The 17895-nt window shown below is 35.7% G+C and overlaps 2 protein-coding genes across 5 annotated transcripts; both read right to left on the bottom strand.

Annotated features, from left to right (window-relative positions):
* Positions 1-5405: 5405 nt before the first annotated feature.
* LOC138140302 (uncharacterized) lies at positions 5406-10889 on the bottom strand. The gene is made up of 17 exons (XM_069061242.1): positions 10601-10889; positions 10507-10550; positions 9934-10106; positions 9377-9881; positions 9099-9325; positions 8739-8841; positions 8558-8685; positions 8221-8508; positions 7886-8173; positions 7341-7837; positions 6915-7294; positions 6509-6861; positions 6332-6460; positions 6154-6284; positions 5760-6103; positions 5590-5703; positions 5406-5535 (listed from the first exon to the last, which is right to left on the bottom strand). The coding sequence occupies exons 1-17, from the start codon at positions 10606-10608 to the stop codon at positions 5468-5470; spliced, it is 3780 nt and encodes a 1259-aa protein (XP_068917343.1). The 5' UTR covers positions 10609-10889; the 3' UTR covers positions 5406-5467.
* Positions 10890-12154: 1265 nt separating this feature from the next.
* Positions 12155-17620, bottom strand: LOC138139807 (putative leucine-rich repeat-containing protein DDB_G0290503). 4 transcript variants are annotated; one of them, XM_069060310.1, is made up of 11 exons: positions 17369-17620; positions 17159-17269; positions 14728-14861; positions 14530-14679; positions 14363-14476; positions 13762-14310; positions 13596-13709; positions 13372-13539; positions 12873-13321; positions 12560-12820; positions 12155-12508 (listed from the first exon to the last, which is right to left on the bottom strand). In XM_069060310.1, the coding sequence occupies exons 1-11, from the start codon at positions 17388-17390 to the stop codon at positions 12346-12348; spliced, it is 2235 nt and encodes a 744-aa protein (XP_068916411.1). In that variant the 5' UTR covers positions 17391-17620; the 3' UTR covers positions 12155-12345. The 4 variants fall into 4 exon arrangements, with proteins under 4 accessions (XP_068916411.1, XP_068916414.1, XP_068916413.1 ...); XM_069060313.1 differs by having other exon boundaries at positions 12570-12820; XM_069060312.1 differs by having other exon boundaries at positions 13596-13711; positions 13782-14310.
* Between the last annotated feature and the right edge of the window lie 275 nt (positions 17621-17895).

Raw genomic sequence — 17895 nt, 5'->3', positions numbered from 1 at the left:
TTTTCGAATTCAGGGAAAAAGGATCGTTTCATTTATTTAGACATTATAAAAGATTATTTAGCGCCATACATTGATGAAGTGATGCCAATAACTTATGAATTCCAACAAGGTAATGATCCCAAGCATGCTGCTAAAGTTATGCGTTGGCCTCGCAGTCTCCCTATCTGAACGCAATTGAAAATCTTTGGGATTATTTTGACAGCCAAAATTAGGAATAAAAATTAAAGCAATATGTATAAATGATCTGTTTGATGCCATGACTGAAGCTTGAAGGGATTGGAAGTTTGCCTAAGTCGACAATTTAATAAAATCCATTGCCAAAAGATGTGCAACTGTTATAAAATTAAAAGGATATTATAGAAAATATTAGTTGCTATTTTTAATAAATACTTGAAGTTGCTAACTTCAAGTTCCATCTATTTCACTCAAATATTTTTCAATAATTCTGATAGACAATGAAAAGGCATTTTGATTTCCATCTTGCCTCTGTAATTTTATCAAAACGTTCGCTATTTTGAAAGCGAGCGGTGTTTTCTTTCTGTTGAAAATCTGACAAAACCTGTTGTAAGTATTAATTACGTTTTAGGGAGAGTAAAATTGATAACTCGGTAAATTGTAAAAAACCAATATTTATTGTGTCCTCTTGAAAACATAATTCTGTAAGGTAAGATAGGTATACATATCGTGTAATATCTATTATCTTCGAATAGATCTCATTGTACACGGGATGTGCACGACGGTATCTCCAATGACGTCAGCCGGCTGGGAAGTACCCTACAGATTTGGCCTCACAATCTTTAGGGAAAAATGTTTAGACGATTTTTTATACTTAATAATTATTTGTGTATCAAGGTCAAAAAGTGCATCTTTTTCGTCCGAGTCTTAAGTTTTCCAGCCGGGGCGCCTGGATCTTTATTTTTGATGACCTGTCTAATCAACTTTTTTTTCCTGAAAATTAAATTACAAGTAAACTGGACAATTCATAATAAATAACACACATAATAAATAAATACAACACATATACAACATGTATCAGAAAAATGTACATTAATAGTAGCCATTGATAGATCTCGTCAATAATAACAAAATTGTTATGTACCATTTTTTCGGAATATAATTTTCATTTCGGTATTTTACCCCCCTTAAATTAACGAGCTGTGTATTTACTCGTATTATCTAGTTATTTGACCTAATAATGAGTTAATGACAGTGACCGTGAAATAATAGTTTTTGTAAAATCAACGCAAAACATTATGTTTTTAGAATAACGTTTTTTCGTTCTGCGGCCGAGGTAGATATAAGAGGATTACGTTTTTAGTTAGTTTTATCCGACTCCAAAAGACAGGTGTTTACGTGTTGATTCTGTGATTTAAGCTAAAATTTTGTGAAAATGGCACGTTTACTTTCGAATATTGAATACAGGGTGTTATTGAAATGCGTGACCAAATTTAGCCACGAGCTACTGGCTTCATGCAGAAGAAAAAATATTTAAAAAATTCTGTGAAAAAATAAAATGACATTTATTTTTTGTGCTACTTTTTTTTTATTTGCTTTTTAATTTTAAAAATACACTCTGTTTATCATGTTTTATAAAACGTACACCAATGCGGTTTGCTTGTTTTAAAGCATATTTCCTAGAGGTTACTACGCATTGGCGTATATTTTAAAGTTCTCCCAGAGCTGCAGCGGTTTTATGGCAGGGTACCATTGTATAAACGTTAACAACACCGACAATAGGTTTAAACCGCAAGTACAACCCCTAATCGTAAATTCGTCCAAGTACTACCCTGTAAACTGACAGGTATAGAACGAAAATGATGATTGACAGGGGTCTGTTTATGTCGCGTATCGGCATCTCAACAGGCGCAATAATTACTATTGCCCTGCCATAAAACCGCTGCAGCTCTGGGAGAACTATATAAAATATGACGTACCTACACGGTGTATTTTTTAAATTTTAAATATGCCGAAATTTTACCTACGAGGTTGTGGGACAAAGTATAAAACTAAAAGCAATTAAAAAAAATTGTAGCTCAAAAAATAAATGTCATTTTATTTTTTGACAGAATTTTTAAAATATTTTTTCCGAGTTCTACATGAAGCAGTAGCTCGTGGTTAAAATTTGGTCACGCATTTCAATAACATCCTGTATATAGATATATATAGATGTTGTGTTGGCGTATGGAGAAGCGTGCGGGAGTGCTCCTCGAGCACAGAGAATTTCAGCGCGACTACTTGTTGTGGAGGTACATGAAAGACTTGGTATATTCGATCCCAATTGATGCAATTGAAATTTTAAGAGAACGGGTGGAAAATGTTGCCAAAACTGTTCGCAATAACCGAGGAATGCTGGAAAGAGTGACAGAATCATTTCGTTGGCACCTTCATTCTTCATTATTCAGTAACAGCTGTCACTTTGAACACTTCTTATAATGATTAGTGATTATTCTGATTACTTCATGAGAATTTTTACGGATTAATACATTAATTTTAGGAGACATTTTGTCAATATTTTGGGTATGGGCGATTTATTAGGGTCAGTTTAAAATATTTATAATTAAAATTGCTTTCATTTAATATCTACCATATGATTCTCTTTTTTCTCCTCCATCACGGCAACGGGCGCAGCAATTAGCCGCTGAGCCGCTGTGCTTAAGTTAGCAAAAAACAAGTGAAAGTTTTCTTACATTTGTTTTTTGTTCTTCGCTTATCGGCATCGGCGAAGCAAACAATCGCCATAAGCCGGTAACGAAATTTGTGCCATATCTTTCAATAATTTAAATATTATTGTTGCTATTATCGAGTTCTATTACCAGTTAAAATTAATGTACTTATTTCTGAGACACGTTGTATGTTTGTGAGTATAATGGACAGAGAAGGTTTAGTTATGTAATATTATACAAAATGATTCGACAAAATTCCGACATGTTGGTGAGACTGAGAACCCAAGCTCCTATGGCTCCAAGGGCACAAGCGTGTACAGTACAGTACAGTATCAATAACGGAGGCCGTCTTTTCGAGCATTTAATTTAAAGGTTTGTGCCCTTGATCAAGTGTGGTGTGTAACTCCAATGTCAATGCTCTACTCTCACTACGAATAAAGAATTGGTTTTTGCTTGATTATCTAATTTTTATCTTAATTAATTAAAATTTTATCTGGGTTTAGAAATTTTTTTTTAAAAAATGGTAAATAGAAAAGTAATTTGTTTTGATGAGTTCTATCACCGTTTAAATTTTCTGAACGCGTTTCAATAACACGCTGTATACTGGAAATAATTGCTATTTCAGCTTACAGCTTTTATTCACTCTTTGCTGTATCACTCGAATCATCGAATCATCACCGCACTTTTCACCTAAAAAATGACAATGACAGCGACACAACTGACAGTTCACATGAAAGCGGCAAAAAGGCAATAACATGGGCATGGCCTACTTCGACTACAATCATTTAGAATAACCCTGTAGATGATAGCTACGCTTCTACTGTACATTTGGAAAATATTGCACAGGTGTCCCAATGTTATAAAAACACTAAAGTTAATCATTTTAATTTATGTGATATGATTTGGAAGATACGAATTTTCGAACGGAAATTCTGGTGAAGAAAACGCCACTGATCAAAAACGATGGCAGATAAGTAAAAACGACCTCTATAGATTTGACTCATAATTTAGCATAGAATCTAAAAATGAAAAACTGGGTAAAAAAAACATAACTTTTGTGTTTTTATAAAATTGGGACAACCTGTATATATATCGCAATATTTTCCAAATGTGCAGTAGAAGCCTAGCTTTGTGCATTCTTTTTTTCTTTAGCTACCTATACTTTTATGTTTTTTTTGCAGAAAGAGCAAAAATATGTTAAATTTAAATTGATACCTATTAATTAAATCGAATTTGAAAATTTGTTGGTTATGTAACAACTAATGGCGGGCAGGTGAAAATGAAACTAGATTATGATTGAAAAGTGATTGGTATTATAAATGTCGAACGTTAATAAGAACATCTGGAATCAGCTGAAGACATTTTTCAACAATTCGATATCGAAGATCTTCTAGAGACTCTGGTGGCTCGTTGTCATTGGGATACCTGTTTACACTTTTACCCCCTCCCTCGCTCTTTCTTCATTCTTTCAATTTACTTTGATTCATGTAATTTTCGTACAAAGAGATAAAGAAACGTTTTGTAAATAACAGCATTTCCGCATATGGCACACTAATTTTAATTTATTTTACAATCATCGTAGGTACATTTTAATTTACATTTAAGCACTGATGACATCAGTGTTTTGGTATGTTACTGCTTTCGAAAATCTGAAAAATCTGTAGTATGTGTTATGGGTGATTGACTGATTGTAAATGATTGAGGGCGTTTTGAATTTGGCGCCACAGTTTTTAGTGAATTTCATATTTTTAATGTGGTTAAATTGTATGAGTCTGGTAATTTTCGCTGCTAAATATCTAGGTCAACTCGTGAATTTTTCCAAAGGAGGCAATTTATGCTTAGACGCCAATGGTGGTCATTTCGAACACTTATTAAAAGTGCTATTATATTATATTACTGTGATTATTTAGACTCCTAATACAATGTGAAAATGAAATATGATTTAAAATAGGTTTTTTAAATTATTGATAATATTGACCATTCTTATTGGAGACGCCACTGCCAATTGCTGTCCATCAGATCTCATCCGGTACTACCAACGTAAAAATAAATTAGTATGACGCCAAGTTCAAAACGTCCTCAATAATTAAAAATCACGTTTTAGGAGGAGTTAAATTGATTTTGGAAACAGAATTTTGCCGATGACATCAGTCGGCGGAGAAGTTCGCCACAAATAACAGTTTTGACCTCACATGAAGTTAATATTTAGGGGATGTCACCCGGGCGCCGTTGATACCGAGCACCGTGGCCGCGTGAGAGGCGCCACCGGTTTAAATTCGGAAGGTTCGGTGTTTAGTAAATCCCTGGCCCGACTGTATTTGGAAGATGTTTTTTCAGAGATTTTCCTCTCTCGCCCCGTGGATTCATATACAAGGAAGCTAACTACCTACTACAGTCCACCGACGGTCCGACCGGGGTTATATAGGCGACAAATTACGGTCTTCAGTCCGAAAAACCCTCAAGTCACAACATTGGTCGGCCAAAGAGCGGGCTCCTTCGTGTCGCGTTTGGTCCCAAGCTTCCGATAAATAGGTGACACCGCCCGAAATTCGTTCACTTTCGTTCACGCTTTAAACGTGTTCGTTTGGTTCACTCCTCTCCTTTCCCTCTCCAAAAAAACTGCGGCTCCGCAAAGGGAGCTAGACAAAAAGACGATGCTCTTCTTCGAGACAACGTGCATCCCGTACATTCTCAAACTAAGTGAAGCGAATATGGGATTGAAAATCAATTCATCTAATCAACACCACCTGTATTTATTATAGCATATTCTAACTAGAATGTGTAGCCACTTACATATTTAACAATCATAAAGTATAGTGTTTATAATTGTGTAAACAATTTAAGAAAACATTTTCCACAGTAGACGGTCCACCTGTAATCACAAAAAAATGTAGAACTGAAAGGTATTTTAAATTGAAGCGCTTACAGAAGGGGTACCACTTTTCACAGGTTTTGTTTGCTTCCGTTCGAACTGATGCCACAGCATTTCTGATCGCCAAGGGAACAGAACATGCCAAACACAGCGGCGGTTCCGCAACAGCTGTACAATAGTTTTATTCGCTTCCGTGTATTTTTGCGACAAACATTTTTACTCACCTTTTGCATTTAGAACACCACCATTGTTGGGAGTATTCTTTGGGAATTTAATCCTGAAGTCAACGGGAATATCTCTAGCTCCTGGTGGTTTGTAGTTCCATGTACGATTTGTCAGCAGTTGTCCGTTCTCGTCAATCACAATTTGTTCGGATGTGAAGTAACCCATCCCCATAACAAAAGCACCCTCCACTTGGCCCATATCAATGTTAGCATTCATGCTAGTCCCAGCATCTTCTAACAGATCGACTCGTTTTATCAAGTATTGTCCCGTTAAAACATCTAATTCTATTTCGCAAGCGCATACTCCGCAGACTTCGTAAGTTTTCACATCCTTGGGACTAGCCCTAAAACATTTTACTGGAAGGTCGAAATTAATACAACAACATGTACGTACATAGAAGAAGCTGAGAGATTTATGTACTCTTCATAACATTTCATGACGATTTCTTCCCAAGTGGCATTTTTGAGCTGACTTCTGATGGGTTCTATTCTACTCAGCAAAACATCACAAGCTTTTATTACTCCCTGCAATCATTATTTAATAAAAGGTGTAAACTGTATTGGATTAATACATAACAGACAGTCTCAGAAGACACACTACCCCCAGTTATGTGAGCATTTGGAGAAATTAGATTGTTGCTAGGCTTAACAGAAATTTTTTCCACTGGAAGACCTAGCTTGTAGGCGCAAACTTGAGCCACCTAAAAACTTTCTTTGCACATTTTGTACCAACTGTGCAACATTTGTACCTTTGTGTTTATACCTTGACCCATTTCTACTCCCCCGTGCGCCACCGAGACTGTACCATCTGATTTATATATAGAAACAATGACGCCATAGTTGGCAAACAAAACAAAAGGAAACACCATAGGTACCACCGCTAGTCCTCTTTTTTTCCACCTATTTTCATCATTAAACCTGTTGATTTCTTTTTTCCTAATATCTACATCAGCCCACTTATTTAATTCCTTGATTAACTTGACGAGTAGCTCGTGTTTATTTTTGTCCATGTTTTTTAATCGGAACTCAGTCCCGTCCATATTTAGCCTCATCGCAGTATGCTCCATCATGGCCTCAACCATCGCGAGTCCTTCACAAGTTCCTGTCAACACATGAATTACGTATGTAAATATCTAAAGTGGTACCATGACGTACCTGGAGCTCTGGTATAAGCACTTGCTGGATTATTGGTGAAGGTTGAATAAGCTTTGACTTGCCAGGTTTCTGTATTGTAGGTTGTCAAATATGTGTCTAACAGATAAGGGATGTTGGGTTCATTTCCACCGGCTCCGTAGTCTGAGTAAACTGTATTGTCGACGTACTGAATATTTCCTCCCTTGTCCACTCCTATCTCATAATTGCACACAACAGGATATCTTTTACCAATCACATTCATGTTTGTTTCGAAAGGCATCCAGATTTTAACAGGTTTCTTCAATTTGAATGCTGCAAGAGCTGCAGCGCACGACACCAAAGAATTACGCGAGATTTTGGCACCAAATGCACCACCCAAACGACGAACCACTACGTTGATCCTAAAAAGGAATATTGTCATACCAAACAACCAAATTTTAGACTCACTTGTTCGCTGGAATGTTTAATGTGGTGGCGGCGGCAGTTTGGGTCAGATCTAACCATTGACTGGACGGATAAATGTCAAGACCGTCTTCTGTTGGTACCACATTGCAACATTGAGTTTCCATGTGGTAGTGGTACTGCGCGGACATCTCAAACGACCCTTTTACAACGTGTTCGGTATTATTTCCTCTACGTGTTGCTTTAATTTCTGTTTCTAAATGAACTTTATCTTTGTTGAACGTCAAAACGTCTTTAATCGACAGAAGTGGTTGCTTGGTACTGGGATTGTAAGACACCTCAACTAAATTCGCTGCTTGCTCCGCAATCTCTTGACTAGTTGCCACTATCAAACCTACAGGTTGGTGGAAATACTGCACTTCTCCACTGCAGAAAATTTCTTCTTTGAGTCTCAAAAAAAACGAATTGGTTTCTTTGGGGGTGAAATTATTTTGGCCCGGAATGTCGTCTTTAGTAAAAAATGCAACAACTCCTTTTACTTTCTAAAATCCTGATGCTAATTTTTGTTTAGAAATTAATATAGTACCAACCATTGCTTCGTTGGTGTGGATTTTACGAATAATTGACAAAGGTCTTGTTTTGGCCAAAACAAAAGCACCAAAAAGCTGACCTGGCAAGTCAGGCATATCCATAATATATTCAGCTTGACCCGACGTTTGTGCCAATGATTCAATTTTCGAAATCGGTTTGCTGACAGGATACGAAGATTCGTCAGTTCCGAAATCTTGAACCCCTGTACACAGAGGTCTCTCGAGTAGGCAAGCACCGCTTTTGTTTTTTGAAGAAATAAGATCTTTTGGTGTGATACTCAAAACATACTGGAACAAATCTAGTTACACATTTTAATCACCCGATTTTATTTTACCTTGTAGAATAGAGAAATTGCCAATTGCTTTCGAAAATTTGGTGACGGTTCTGGAGGTGCAATGTTAGGAACAAGCTCGTTATCGAGAATTCCAAACGTTTCTTGCAAAGTTTTATTGTCAAAAAGTTGTTTACCAACAAGAAACTGTTCTGCTTTTGTAGCATGAACAAACGATGGATTGATTGATCCAAACACGATTCTTGCAGATTCAACAATTTTGTTTTTGTTTAATTCCAACAAAAAACCAGCATTGACAAGAGCATGAGCATTTTGGGCTCTTGGCATAATCTTAAAATGTTTTATTATTGTTTGGGAGTGATACACTTTTAAAAATTACCTTGTAACTTTCATATTTAAAATTACTAGATAGTGGCGGTAAAACTATATTTTTAATAACTCTGCCAATCATTGTTGTTTTCAAAAGATCGTTTACTGAAATTTTACTCTCATTTCCTTCTGTATCGACTGCAATAAAATATAAATAATAACACTTGAAGTACTTTATAAAATGTGTAGACCTAGTAATAAAGTCGCTCCTACAGTTTCCAAAATGAGGAAGATGTCAGAGGCAAAATCGTGGTGGTAGTGTTTCATCATTAAGTTTCCCCCTAACGTACCTAACTATGGACAACAAGATTTAATTAAAACCAAACACAAATTTTTATAATATGAACTAGAATTATATGGTGGGGGCGTAATGGCTACGGAGGTGTCCTTGATACAACTCTAGATCGTATCAAGCGTACTTGGAATAACTTACCACAACCAGACAGCTGATGCTACATTAAAGATTAATCTCATTTAATTATGGTTAAGAAAAATAAAATGGATAAATATGAATTATGATAATTTGACATTACTCAATTTAGGAAACTTACGTTGCGTACTGGTACATTTGCGATTAAATCAATATGTTTACTTAATTTTTTCAAATATTCAAATTTCTCGTATCTTTTGGGGAGTTTTTCAAAGAGTTCCATTGCATCTGTTAGAGACATATTAGCCCCCATGACCAAAAAATCATTTTCAATTTTAAATCTGGTCAAATCATCAATGCTGGTGATGTCAACGTAAACCTGAGCCTCAGCACTGGGCCTATACACACCTGCAATTTATTATAATAAAAATAAAACTATGAAAACAAGTCTGCATTCACCGATGCTTGTGTTTCCAGCCACCAGCGTGTAGGTCGAGTTTTGAAAAGTTTTCAAAATTTGCAACAAATCGTTTAGCAAGAAAACTTTAATCCAAGTGGTCTTTCCCAAATTGAAGTAGTAGGGGTTTTGACAGGTGACATTGTTGTTGTGAGGTCTTTCACGTCTCTTTTGACACATTTTCAAATCTTCGATGTCGGGACACTGTTGCAATAGATCTGAAGATGCATCGTTGCACGCCGCTTTGAAAGCTGACAGTATCGGTCTGTATCCTGTACATCTGCAAATGTTTCCACCAAAGGAGTTTTCCACTTCTTTCATCGTTATTTTCTTGTCTTGTGATAGACTGTACATGTTCATTACCATGCCCGGGGAGCAAAATCCACACTGACTCCCGTTGAAATGTGTTAAGACTTTTTGTAAAAAATGATAATCAGTGTCGGAATGGCTAATCCCTTCGATCGTTTCAATTTTCCAACCGTTGCATTGCATAAGTGGTACCAAACACTAGGAATATATTTTTTAAATAAAATTTTGCGAAAAGCTGCGTTCTTATCACCGAATTGACCGCTTGAATTGTAGCTTTTTTCAGGACGTTACTTTTGCGTTCGACTGCTACAATGCAAGCCCCACATCCACCCTCCAAACACATTCGTTTAGTCCCAGTTAAATGTAGAACTGATCTCAAAAAGGAGTTTAAGGTTTTGTCCACATCGACCTCGCGCATATTCACTAAAATTAAAATTACATCAATTTCCTTTTTCTCAAAAAAAAATCTTCAACTAAGTAATAAACTCTGTTGATATGAAAATTATTTTGATTCTCATTCTGAAGATTAATTCGCAGGATTCTAAATTTCTTTTTGGTTAGAACGAGTTTGTCGTAACTTGCTGGGATTTCCTTGAAACAACTTGCCATAGTTACCTAATGATAAAAAACATGTCTATTGGGTTTAATTTGTTGGTACACACACATATTTTTAAATTAAAATTATTTCTTTTAAAACGACAACTTTGTGCTCATTTGATAAAATAAAAAGTTTACAGGATTGACGCGATTAAAAAAAAAACTAATTTTTTCCATTTAATTAAGAGAAATCTAGAGAATAGTAAATAAATAATGAAATTATTACCTTGATGTTCGACTCCATTAACAAAAATGTTAAGGTTTTCTTCCCTGCAAGATCAATTGATGAAGAATTGCATAACTACATTTAAAACACTCACAAATTCATGTTTATCAAATTGCCAATCTATGGATGTTCAAAAAATGTTCTTCGAGTTAAGTGAACACTTACACTACTATCGTTTACGATCTATCTTGTTTGTACGCAAAATTGAATTTAAAGTAAACTGCAATTCATCAAATTAAATGGCAACAAAACGTATCTACAGAACTTAAAGAATTATTCAAAAATTATTCAGATTTTTAGTTCACTAGCACATATTTTTATATTTCCATTTTGAAAATTGACTAAGTTATAGAAATAAAAATGTGTATAAAGGACAAATTACTGAGTCAAACTGCGTTGTTTGAATTGAATTTTCCCCACTATTAGTGTTAAATTTATGAAGTCGGCCCTCTCCGGTAATTACCTATTCAGGTTGTAATTTTCTGTTATTAAAGTGATACAACAAAAGAGAATAAAAGCTGCACAACATGAAATAGCAATTATCTCAATTATATTATATTACGTAATTAAATCTTGTTTATCTTTTTTCATGCATGTACGTGATGAGTAGATACATGATATGTATTTATAAACTAGTTCTGGACCACCTTACTCCAAAAATGCTACTTTTTCAAAAAACTCTCCGCAACGCGTACAAAGCGCGCCTTCTGCAGATCTGCAGGTCCTACCTGTCGGCCAAGACAAAGTCGTGGCCACGAACATATTTGTCGTCCCGGTCCTGTCTTACTTCTTCAACGTTCCGTGATGGAATGGTTCTGAACCCGAGTCTGTACTCTAAATCTTCCGTGCAGCGGGTGCATCTCCCTGGAGAACAGGGAGGAAGAGGAGTGACAAGCTTCGAAAACCTCCATGATCGCGTCGTCCTGGGTGTGAGTGTTCGTGTGTGAGTGTTCGTATGTGTGTGCCCTATAGACTCAAAAACTACTTGACCGATTTCACTGAAACTTTCACAGTTTGTTCTTATTAGCGCAGGAGTGTTTAGAAGTTTTTTGTAGCATACGCGTCCATTGGAGTGACCCCATTTGAGCTGCAGCATCTCATTCGGCTGATGAAAGGGATGCACCCGGGCAGAAAAAAGGGTATGCGAGCGAGTCCAAAGCCGGTCTGCAGGAGCACCCTCCACAGCCCCATTAACAAATTGTACTCTCAAAACCCAATAGATGTATTGTAAAAAGATTATTTAAATCTCATACTGCAGAAAACTGAAAAGGTCAAAACCATCAAGAGCCACCTGATCTAACAAACAAAGTACATATTGTAAATATTTTTAGACGAAGTGTACCAATAATTCGAAAAAATAAATGTATTTTAAATTGACTTGACTTGGAGAAAAAGGGAGAATTTGGTAGAGGACTGAAAGGCACTGAATACGGTCCACTTGGTCTCTCCAGAATCCTTCTTTAGTACTGAACGGCACTATCTCGGTCCAATCGGTTTCAGCGAGAAATTGAAAATAGCTTGCGTCCAGTTGTTGAAAGTACATATGAATAAAAGTTTGCACACATTGCAAAGCATTAAAATTCAAAAATAGCACTCAGAATATGCTGTTTAAATGGTAAAGTTAAATTCCAATAAAACACAAAAAAAATTATTATCATACACAATTGAATTGAATCGAACTTTAATTATATTTATTATATTACATACATATTTTATTTTTATATTTATTCAATTCATACATACCTATACTCAAATTTAGCAATAGCAAAGCATTGCCGGGTCCGTTAGTTACTTTATACTCCTATGAAAATAAGACATTTTATAACCAAAAAAGAAGCGTTAATAGAAAAACAAATAGTAGTATCTAAGGAAAAAGAAAAAGAAAAGAGACAAAAACAAAACAAAAAAAGCCATTTTAAAATCAAATCTTAATGGGTGTTTTACTTTCATCAGCTCTTTCTTCAAACTCTTGAATTCATTTGGTTCTTCAGTGGACTTAGACCTGGAAATAAACTGTTGCTACATTTTAACGTTTAAAAAAACAGATACCAACTTTGCTTTACTTCTTGTTACTTTATTTACTTTTTCATAGCTATCTAGTTTTTCCTTTAGCTCATCACTTTCTTTCCTCATATGTTCCAACTGATCATTTATTACTTCATTTTCTTTTTTCAGTTGATCTAGTTCTGATCGTTTTCTTTCTAAACATGACCTAAGTCTCATGTGGTCTAGTTGATGTTTGTTGTACCTTTCCCTTAACGCTTTCAACTCAGCTTCCAACTCTTGGAATTCAGGTTTCGTGTATAAAAGTTGACTGAAACAAACATGATTTTATTTTAACGGATCTTACGACAACATATTCTCACTTTTTTAATGTTTCTCTTGCTATTACTAATGTTGCTTTAGTTACAGCATGTTCTTCTTCCAAAATTTCGTATTTCACTCTTAAATCTTCATATTTTTGTTTTTCTTCGTTCAGATTCCTTTGCAACTCTAAAATATGCTTAAATTTTTTTTTGAATTGTTCTGTCTCTGCCAGTATAATATGAATTAACTGACTCCCATCAATTGGTTCCTTCATTTTAAGTAACAATTCTTCCATCTCATTTACTTGTTTTAATTTATCCATAAACTCATCTAGCTTATTTTCTAACTCGGACTCGGACTCGGACTCGGACTCGGACTCGGACTCGGACTCGGACGTGTCAGCATTGTATCCAAAGTTAGCGTTCTTTGTACACACGTTTTCGTTCTGTTTATTAAATTTCCAAGTTTGTGATTCTACAGTTTCTCGTTCTTTCTTTAAATCCTCTTCCTGAAATATCAGTTCATTATCAGTTTAACACTTTTAATGTTCAAAATTACCCAACGTTGTATGAGCTTGTCTTTACTTTTCATTATGGTTTCCAAAGTGAAAATTTTCTTATTTAATTGTTCAATTTGTGTATTAAACATTCTACATTCTACATTCCATTTAGCAGTTAACATTGTTTGTACTTCTTTCAATTTGTCCTCTATATTCGCGTTTGCGATCTAAAAAAAATATATGTAATATGTATTAACTGACTCCCATCAATTGGTTCCTTTACTTTAAGTAACATTTCTACCATCTCATTTACACGTTTTAACGCCTCTTTTAATTTATCCACAGCCTCATTTACTTTCTTTTCTAACTCGGACGTTATATTTAATTTGGTGGGTAACTGCAATACGTTTAAAAAACATGTGTCAAAACTTTCCACTTAATATAATTACCTTATTATTATTATTATTATTATTATTATTATTATTATTATTATTGTTGTTGACGGCTAACAGGTTTGACGCCCAATCATCAGTTACTATTGTTTTGTTCATGAGCTTATTGAGAAACTCAGTTTCAAAAATGGGTTGTTCGCTAAACAAGCTCGAAGTATTTGTTTGATTGGTAATTCCGAAAGTTAATATAGACTGTCTGACACCTGGTGTGCTTGTGCTGCTTGTTGATGTACCCAACGGGGCTAACCTAAACCCGTTGAGCTTTGAAACTTGGACCAAATTTGGAGCTTGATTGGAGTTTGTCTGCTTAAAAGAGAAACTCGGTTGACTCCAGTTGAATCCAGTTGTAGTTTGCCCACACTTTTGGAACATGTTGGCAGTAGAATCTATGAGCTTCTCTTTACTTTCAATTGTGGTTTCCAAAGTCAGAATTTTCTTATTTAACTTTTCAATTTGTGTATTTAACATTCTACATTCTACATTCCATTTATAAGTTAACATTGTGAGTACTTCTTTCAATTTGGCTTCTATATTTGCTTCTGCGATCTAAAAAAAATATCATATGAATTAACTGACTCCCATCAATTGGTTCCTTCACTTTTAGTAACAATTCTACCATCTCATTTACTCGTGTTAATGCCTCCTTTAATTTATCCATAGCCTCACTTACTTTGATTTTTAACTCGGATTTTACATTTAATTTGGTGGATAACTGCAATAGGTTTAAAAAACATGTGTCAAAACTTTCCACTTCAAATAAAATACTATCGTTTTGTTCTTGACCTTTGAATTTTGGACCAAATTTAAAGCTTCAGTAGTACCGGGCCAGCCGTCGTACCAAGAGAAACCCGGTTGTTCTGTGTTGAATCCCGTTGTAGTCTGCGCAGGTTTTTGGAACAGGTTCGTAGTAGTGCTCTGGAAAAATCGTATAAAAGAAAGGTAAACCAAAAGTGTGGAACTTACCAGAATGTTTGTTTGTTCGAATACTCCGGTTCCGAAAGCGGGTAAAGGTTGCGTAGTTGTGGTCCCAAACATAGTTTGAGAAAAAGGGATTTTGGCATGATTTGCACTGACGGGACTGGAAGTCGACGTTGATCCTGAGGTAACAATTAACCGTTAACAATCATACAACGATACGATGTTTTACGAGTTTCATCTATAACTAAAAGTGTCGATAATGTACCTATATTTTGAATGTACTCGTACTAAGAAGCAAAGGAAGGATGCATACATGAATAATACAATGATTAATACAATGATACTGTCGGAGTGAGTGAGAGGTGATAAGCAGAAGACAGCGGGCAAGAAAGAGAGGGCATGCCGAAATCGCCGAAAGCAAGGAAAGAAAGCAGCAAGAGAGAAAGAGAAGAGGGTAGGATGTCGGAAGAAGGCCTGAACCCATTCAGAAAGAGTTCCAGAACCGAAAGATCCCCAAGTAGAGGCGAAGAAAGAAATCAAAGCAAAGAAATAGAGCAGAAAATAAAAACAGTGCTCAGAGAGATAGAAGAGGATATGGCGGGAATAGTAGAGGAGAGCAGAGCACGAAGAAAGGAATTAGCGGCAGCGAGAGAGAAAGAGGGAGAGCAAGAAAGAGAGGACATGCTGAAATCGTCAGAAGTAAGGAAAGAAAGTAGCAAGAGAGAAAGAGAAGAGGGTAGAACGTCGAAAGAAGGCAAGAACCCACTCAGAAATAGTTCCAGAACGAGAAGATCACCAAATAGAAGCGAAGAAGAAAATCAAAGCAAGGAAATGGATAAGGAAATGAAAACTACCATGATAAGAGAGATGAGAGAGGAGATCAAAACACTAAGAAAGGAATTAGCGGCAGTGAGAGAGGAGAATGGGGAGCTAAGGAAAGAATTAGCGACAGTGAGAGAGGAGAGGAGAGGAAGAGACGAAAAAGAGCAGTTGGAGAAGGCAGATTTCATGAAAAGGATGGAAATGATAGAGGAAAAGATGGAACAAAGAGAAAAGAAGGAGAGGAAGAATAATGTTATAATAACTGGAATAGGAGCAATAAGTGGAAATATAGAGAAGGGGGTGGAAGAATGGTTAGAAAGGGAGATAGGAGTGAAAGTGAATGTAAAGGAAGCATTTAAAATAAATAAAGATAAGATGATGCTGGCAAAAAAAGAAAGTTGGGAGCAGAAGAAGAACATAATGCTAAGTAAGAGTAAGTTAAAGGAAAAAAAGGGTGAGAGGATGTATATAGATGACGATTTGACAAGAGAAGAAAGGGAAACACAAAAGAAGTTAAGAGAGTTGGCCAGAGAGGAGAGACATAGAGGAAAAAGGGTGAAAATAGGATACAGGAAAATACAGATAAACGGGGACTGGTTTAGATGGGATAAGAGACAGGAGAAACTGAAGAAAATTTGCTAAAAGAAGGAGAGAATAAGAAGACGACTCGGCGAGAAAATGTACAAGGAGAAGGTGAATAAAAAGGTAGGGGGACAAAGACACAGAAAAGTAAGAGAGAAGAGAGAGAATAAGAGAATCGAAGTACAATAGGGAGGAGAAAGAGTATGTGTGAGAGAGGAAAATGATAGCGGGTTGCAGAGGTGGGGACGAGGAGAGAGAGAACAGGAATGGGAAGGAAGGAGAAGAGAGAGAGAAGGTGCAAGAAGTGACGCGAGGATAGTGAGAAGATCAAACACATGCGGCGAAATGAGAGAGAGAAAGAGAAGGGAATGGGGATTAATAGGGAGCGAAGACGGCAGGGAGATGGATGAAAGAATAAGCAAGAGGAGAGAAAGAATAGAGAACGAGAGGAGTGAGGGAGAACAATAAATTGTTATTTTTTATGTTTTGTAATCAGGAATCTGAAAGCCCGTAGGGCAAAATAAAGCATTTTTCGTAGTACAATGATACTGTCAACAGACATTGTAACTCAATTAAGTAAAAATAGTAGTTTACTTACTGCGGCAATTAAACTTGACAATGCAAAACAGTTTAAATGGGTATATGGAATAGTAACTACCTACATATTAAATACCTATTGAAAGACTAATAATATATACAGAAAAAAATATAATTCAAAACAAATCAATTGAACTTATGTTTCGATGTTAATTTAACAAGGGTACAAATACAAGTTGCAGTGGAATCATCATAATCATAATAGGTAAATTAGTATTACTAAAAATTTATTAACACTCATTTTCAACAAATCCCGTTCGAATCACTCATCCAAACACTCATACAAAAAAGTGGGCAGGTACACCAAAGTGTAAAAGATATCCATTGCATGTGTTAACAAACCAGGGGATTTACCGGAAAGTAATGTAGTTGTACAAAAATGGGCAATTTTTAAATGGCAACTGTGAGTTTATGTGAATAGTGTAATGTGTGATTGAAAATAAGGTGTTGACTTAAAGCGACGGGAGTTGCTTACCAAAAATGCTCTGAGTAGAATTTTCAGCACTGATACGAGACGCACCTGGAAACGCGAAAGGTTCGTGATTTACTTCTGGGCTAAAATCAAGATTGCTGAATGTATCTGACACTGAAAATAAAATTGTTTTACACACTGACGAAGCGTCTAATACTCTAATACATTATGCCACTAATAAGAAATTCAATAACGCATCGATAAACAACTTACTTAAAAGAGACATTTTAAACATGTGATTCTTGTGAGAATAGAGTACAACGTATAAATTAGACTCGATATCACAATAAGAGTCAATTTGTTATCACAAATCACTAAAAAATAGTAGATAAAATCCATACATCTCCGAAATTTTATTATCAAATTTTATTAGCAAATACACTAAATACAAATAGCAATACACTAACTAACGAAGAAAATAATTCAACTTAAGTCCACGTCCATTTCTCGACTGTCAAATCTTTCCTCGTTCGATCACTCATATATCCGATATCCACGTCCGTAAGATGAACCTAGAGAATTCCCCGACTCAATCTCAACAACTTATCGTCTTATCGCTTAAAATGTTTAACGAAGGCATTAGCGAACAATGGGTTTATAGAAGTGGTTGAGAGAAAAATGATGCAAGAGATATTTTAGGCCAATCATTTTATTCACCAATTGATTCCGACTGACTAAAACACAACATGCGAGAACATTTCTAGGAGTGTTCTTCTGTTCTTCCCAAAAGTCCGCGTGTC

This window comes from Tenebrio molitor, chromosome X (assembly GCF_963966145.1).
Source record: "Tenebrio molitor chromosome X, icTenMoli1.1, whole genome shotgun sequence".
In the NCBI taxonomy this organism is placed as follows: domain Eukaryota; kingdom Metazoa; phylum Arthropoda; class Insecta; order Coleoptera; family Tenebrionidae; genus Tenebrio; species Tenebrio molitor.
Note: the sequence above shows the minus strand (reverse complement) of the source record. Positions and strands in the feature narration are given on the sequence as shown.

Bases quoted from the DNA above. Each gene is read 5' to 3' on its own strand.
- LOC138140302 (XM_069061242.1), bottom strand. The intron at 8,842-9,098 runs GTAAGTTTCCTA...TGTTGTCCATAG, and splicing joins CAAATGTACCAGTACGCAAC to TTAGGTACGTTAGGGGGAAA. The intron at 5,536-5,589 runs GTAAGCGCTTCA...TTGTGATTACAG, and splicing joins TGAAAAGTGGTACCCCTTCT to GTGGACCGTCTACTGTGGAA.
- LOC138139807 (XM_069060310.1), bottom strand. From the start codon at position 17,390: ATGTTTAAAATGTCTCTTTTAA. The intron at 14,477-14,529 runs GTATTTTATTTG...AACCTATTGCAG, and splicing joins AGGTCAAGAACAAAACGATA to TTATCCACCAAATTAAATGT. The intron at 14,311-14,362 runs GTGAAGGAACCA...TATTTTTTTTAG, and splicing joins TGGTAGAATTGTTACTAAAA to ATCGCAGAAGCAAATATAGA.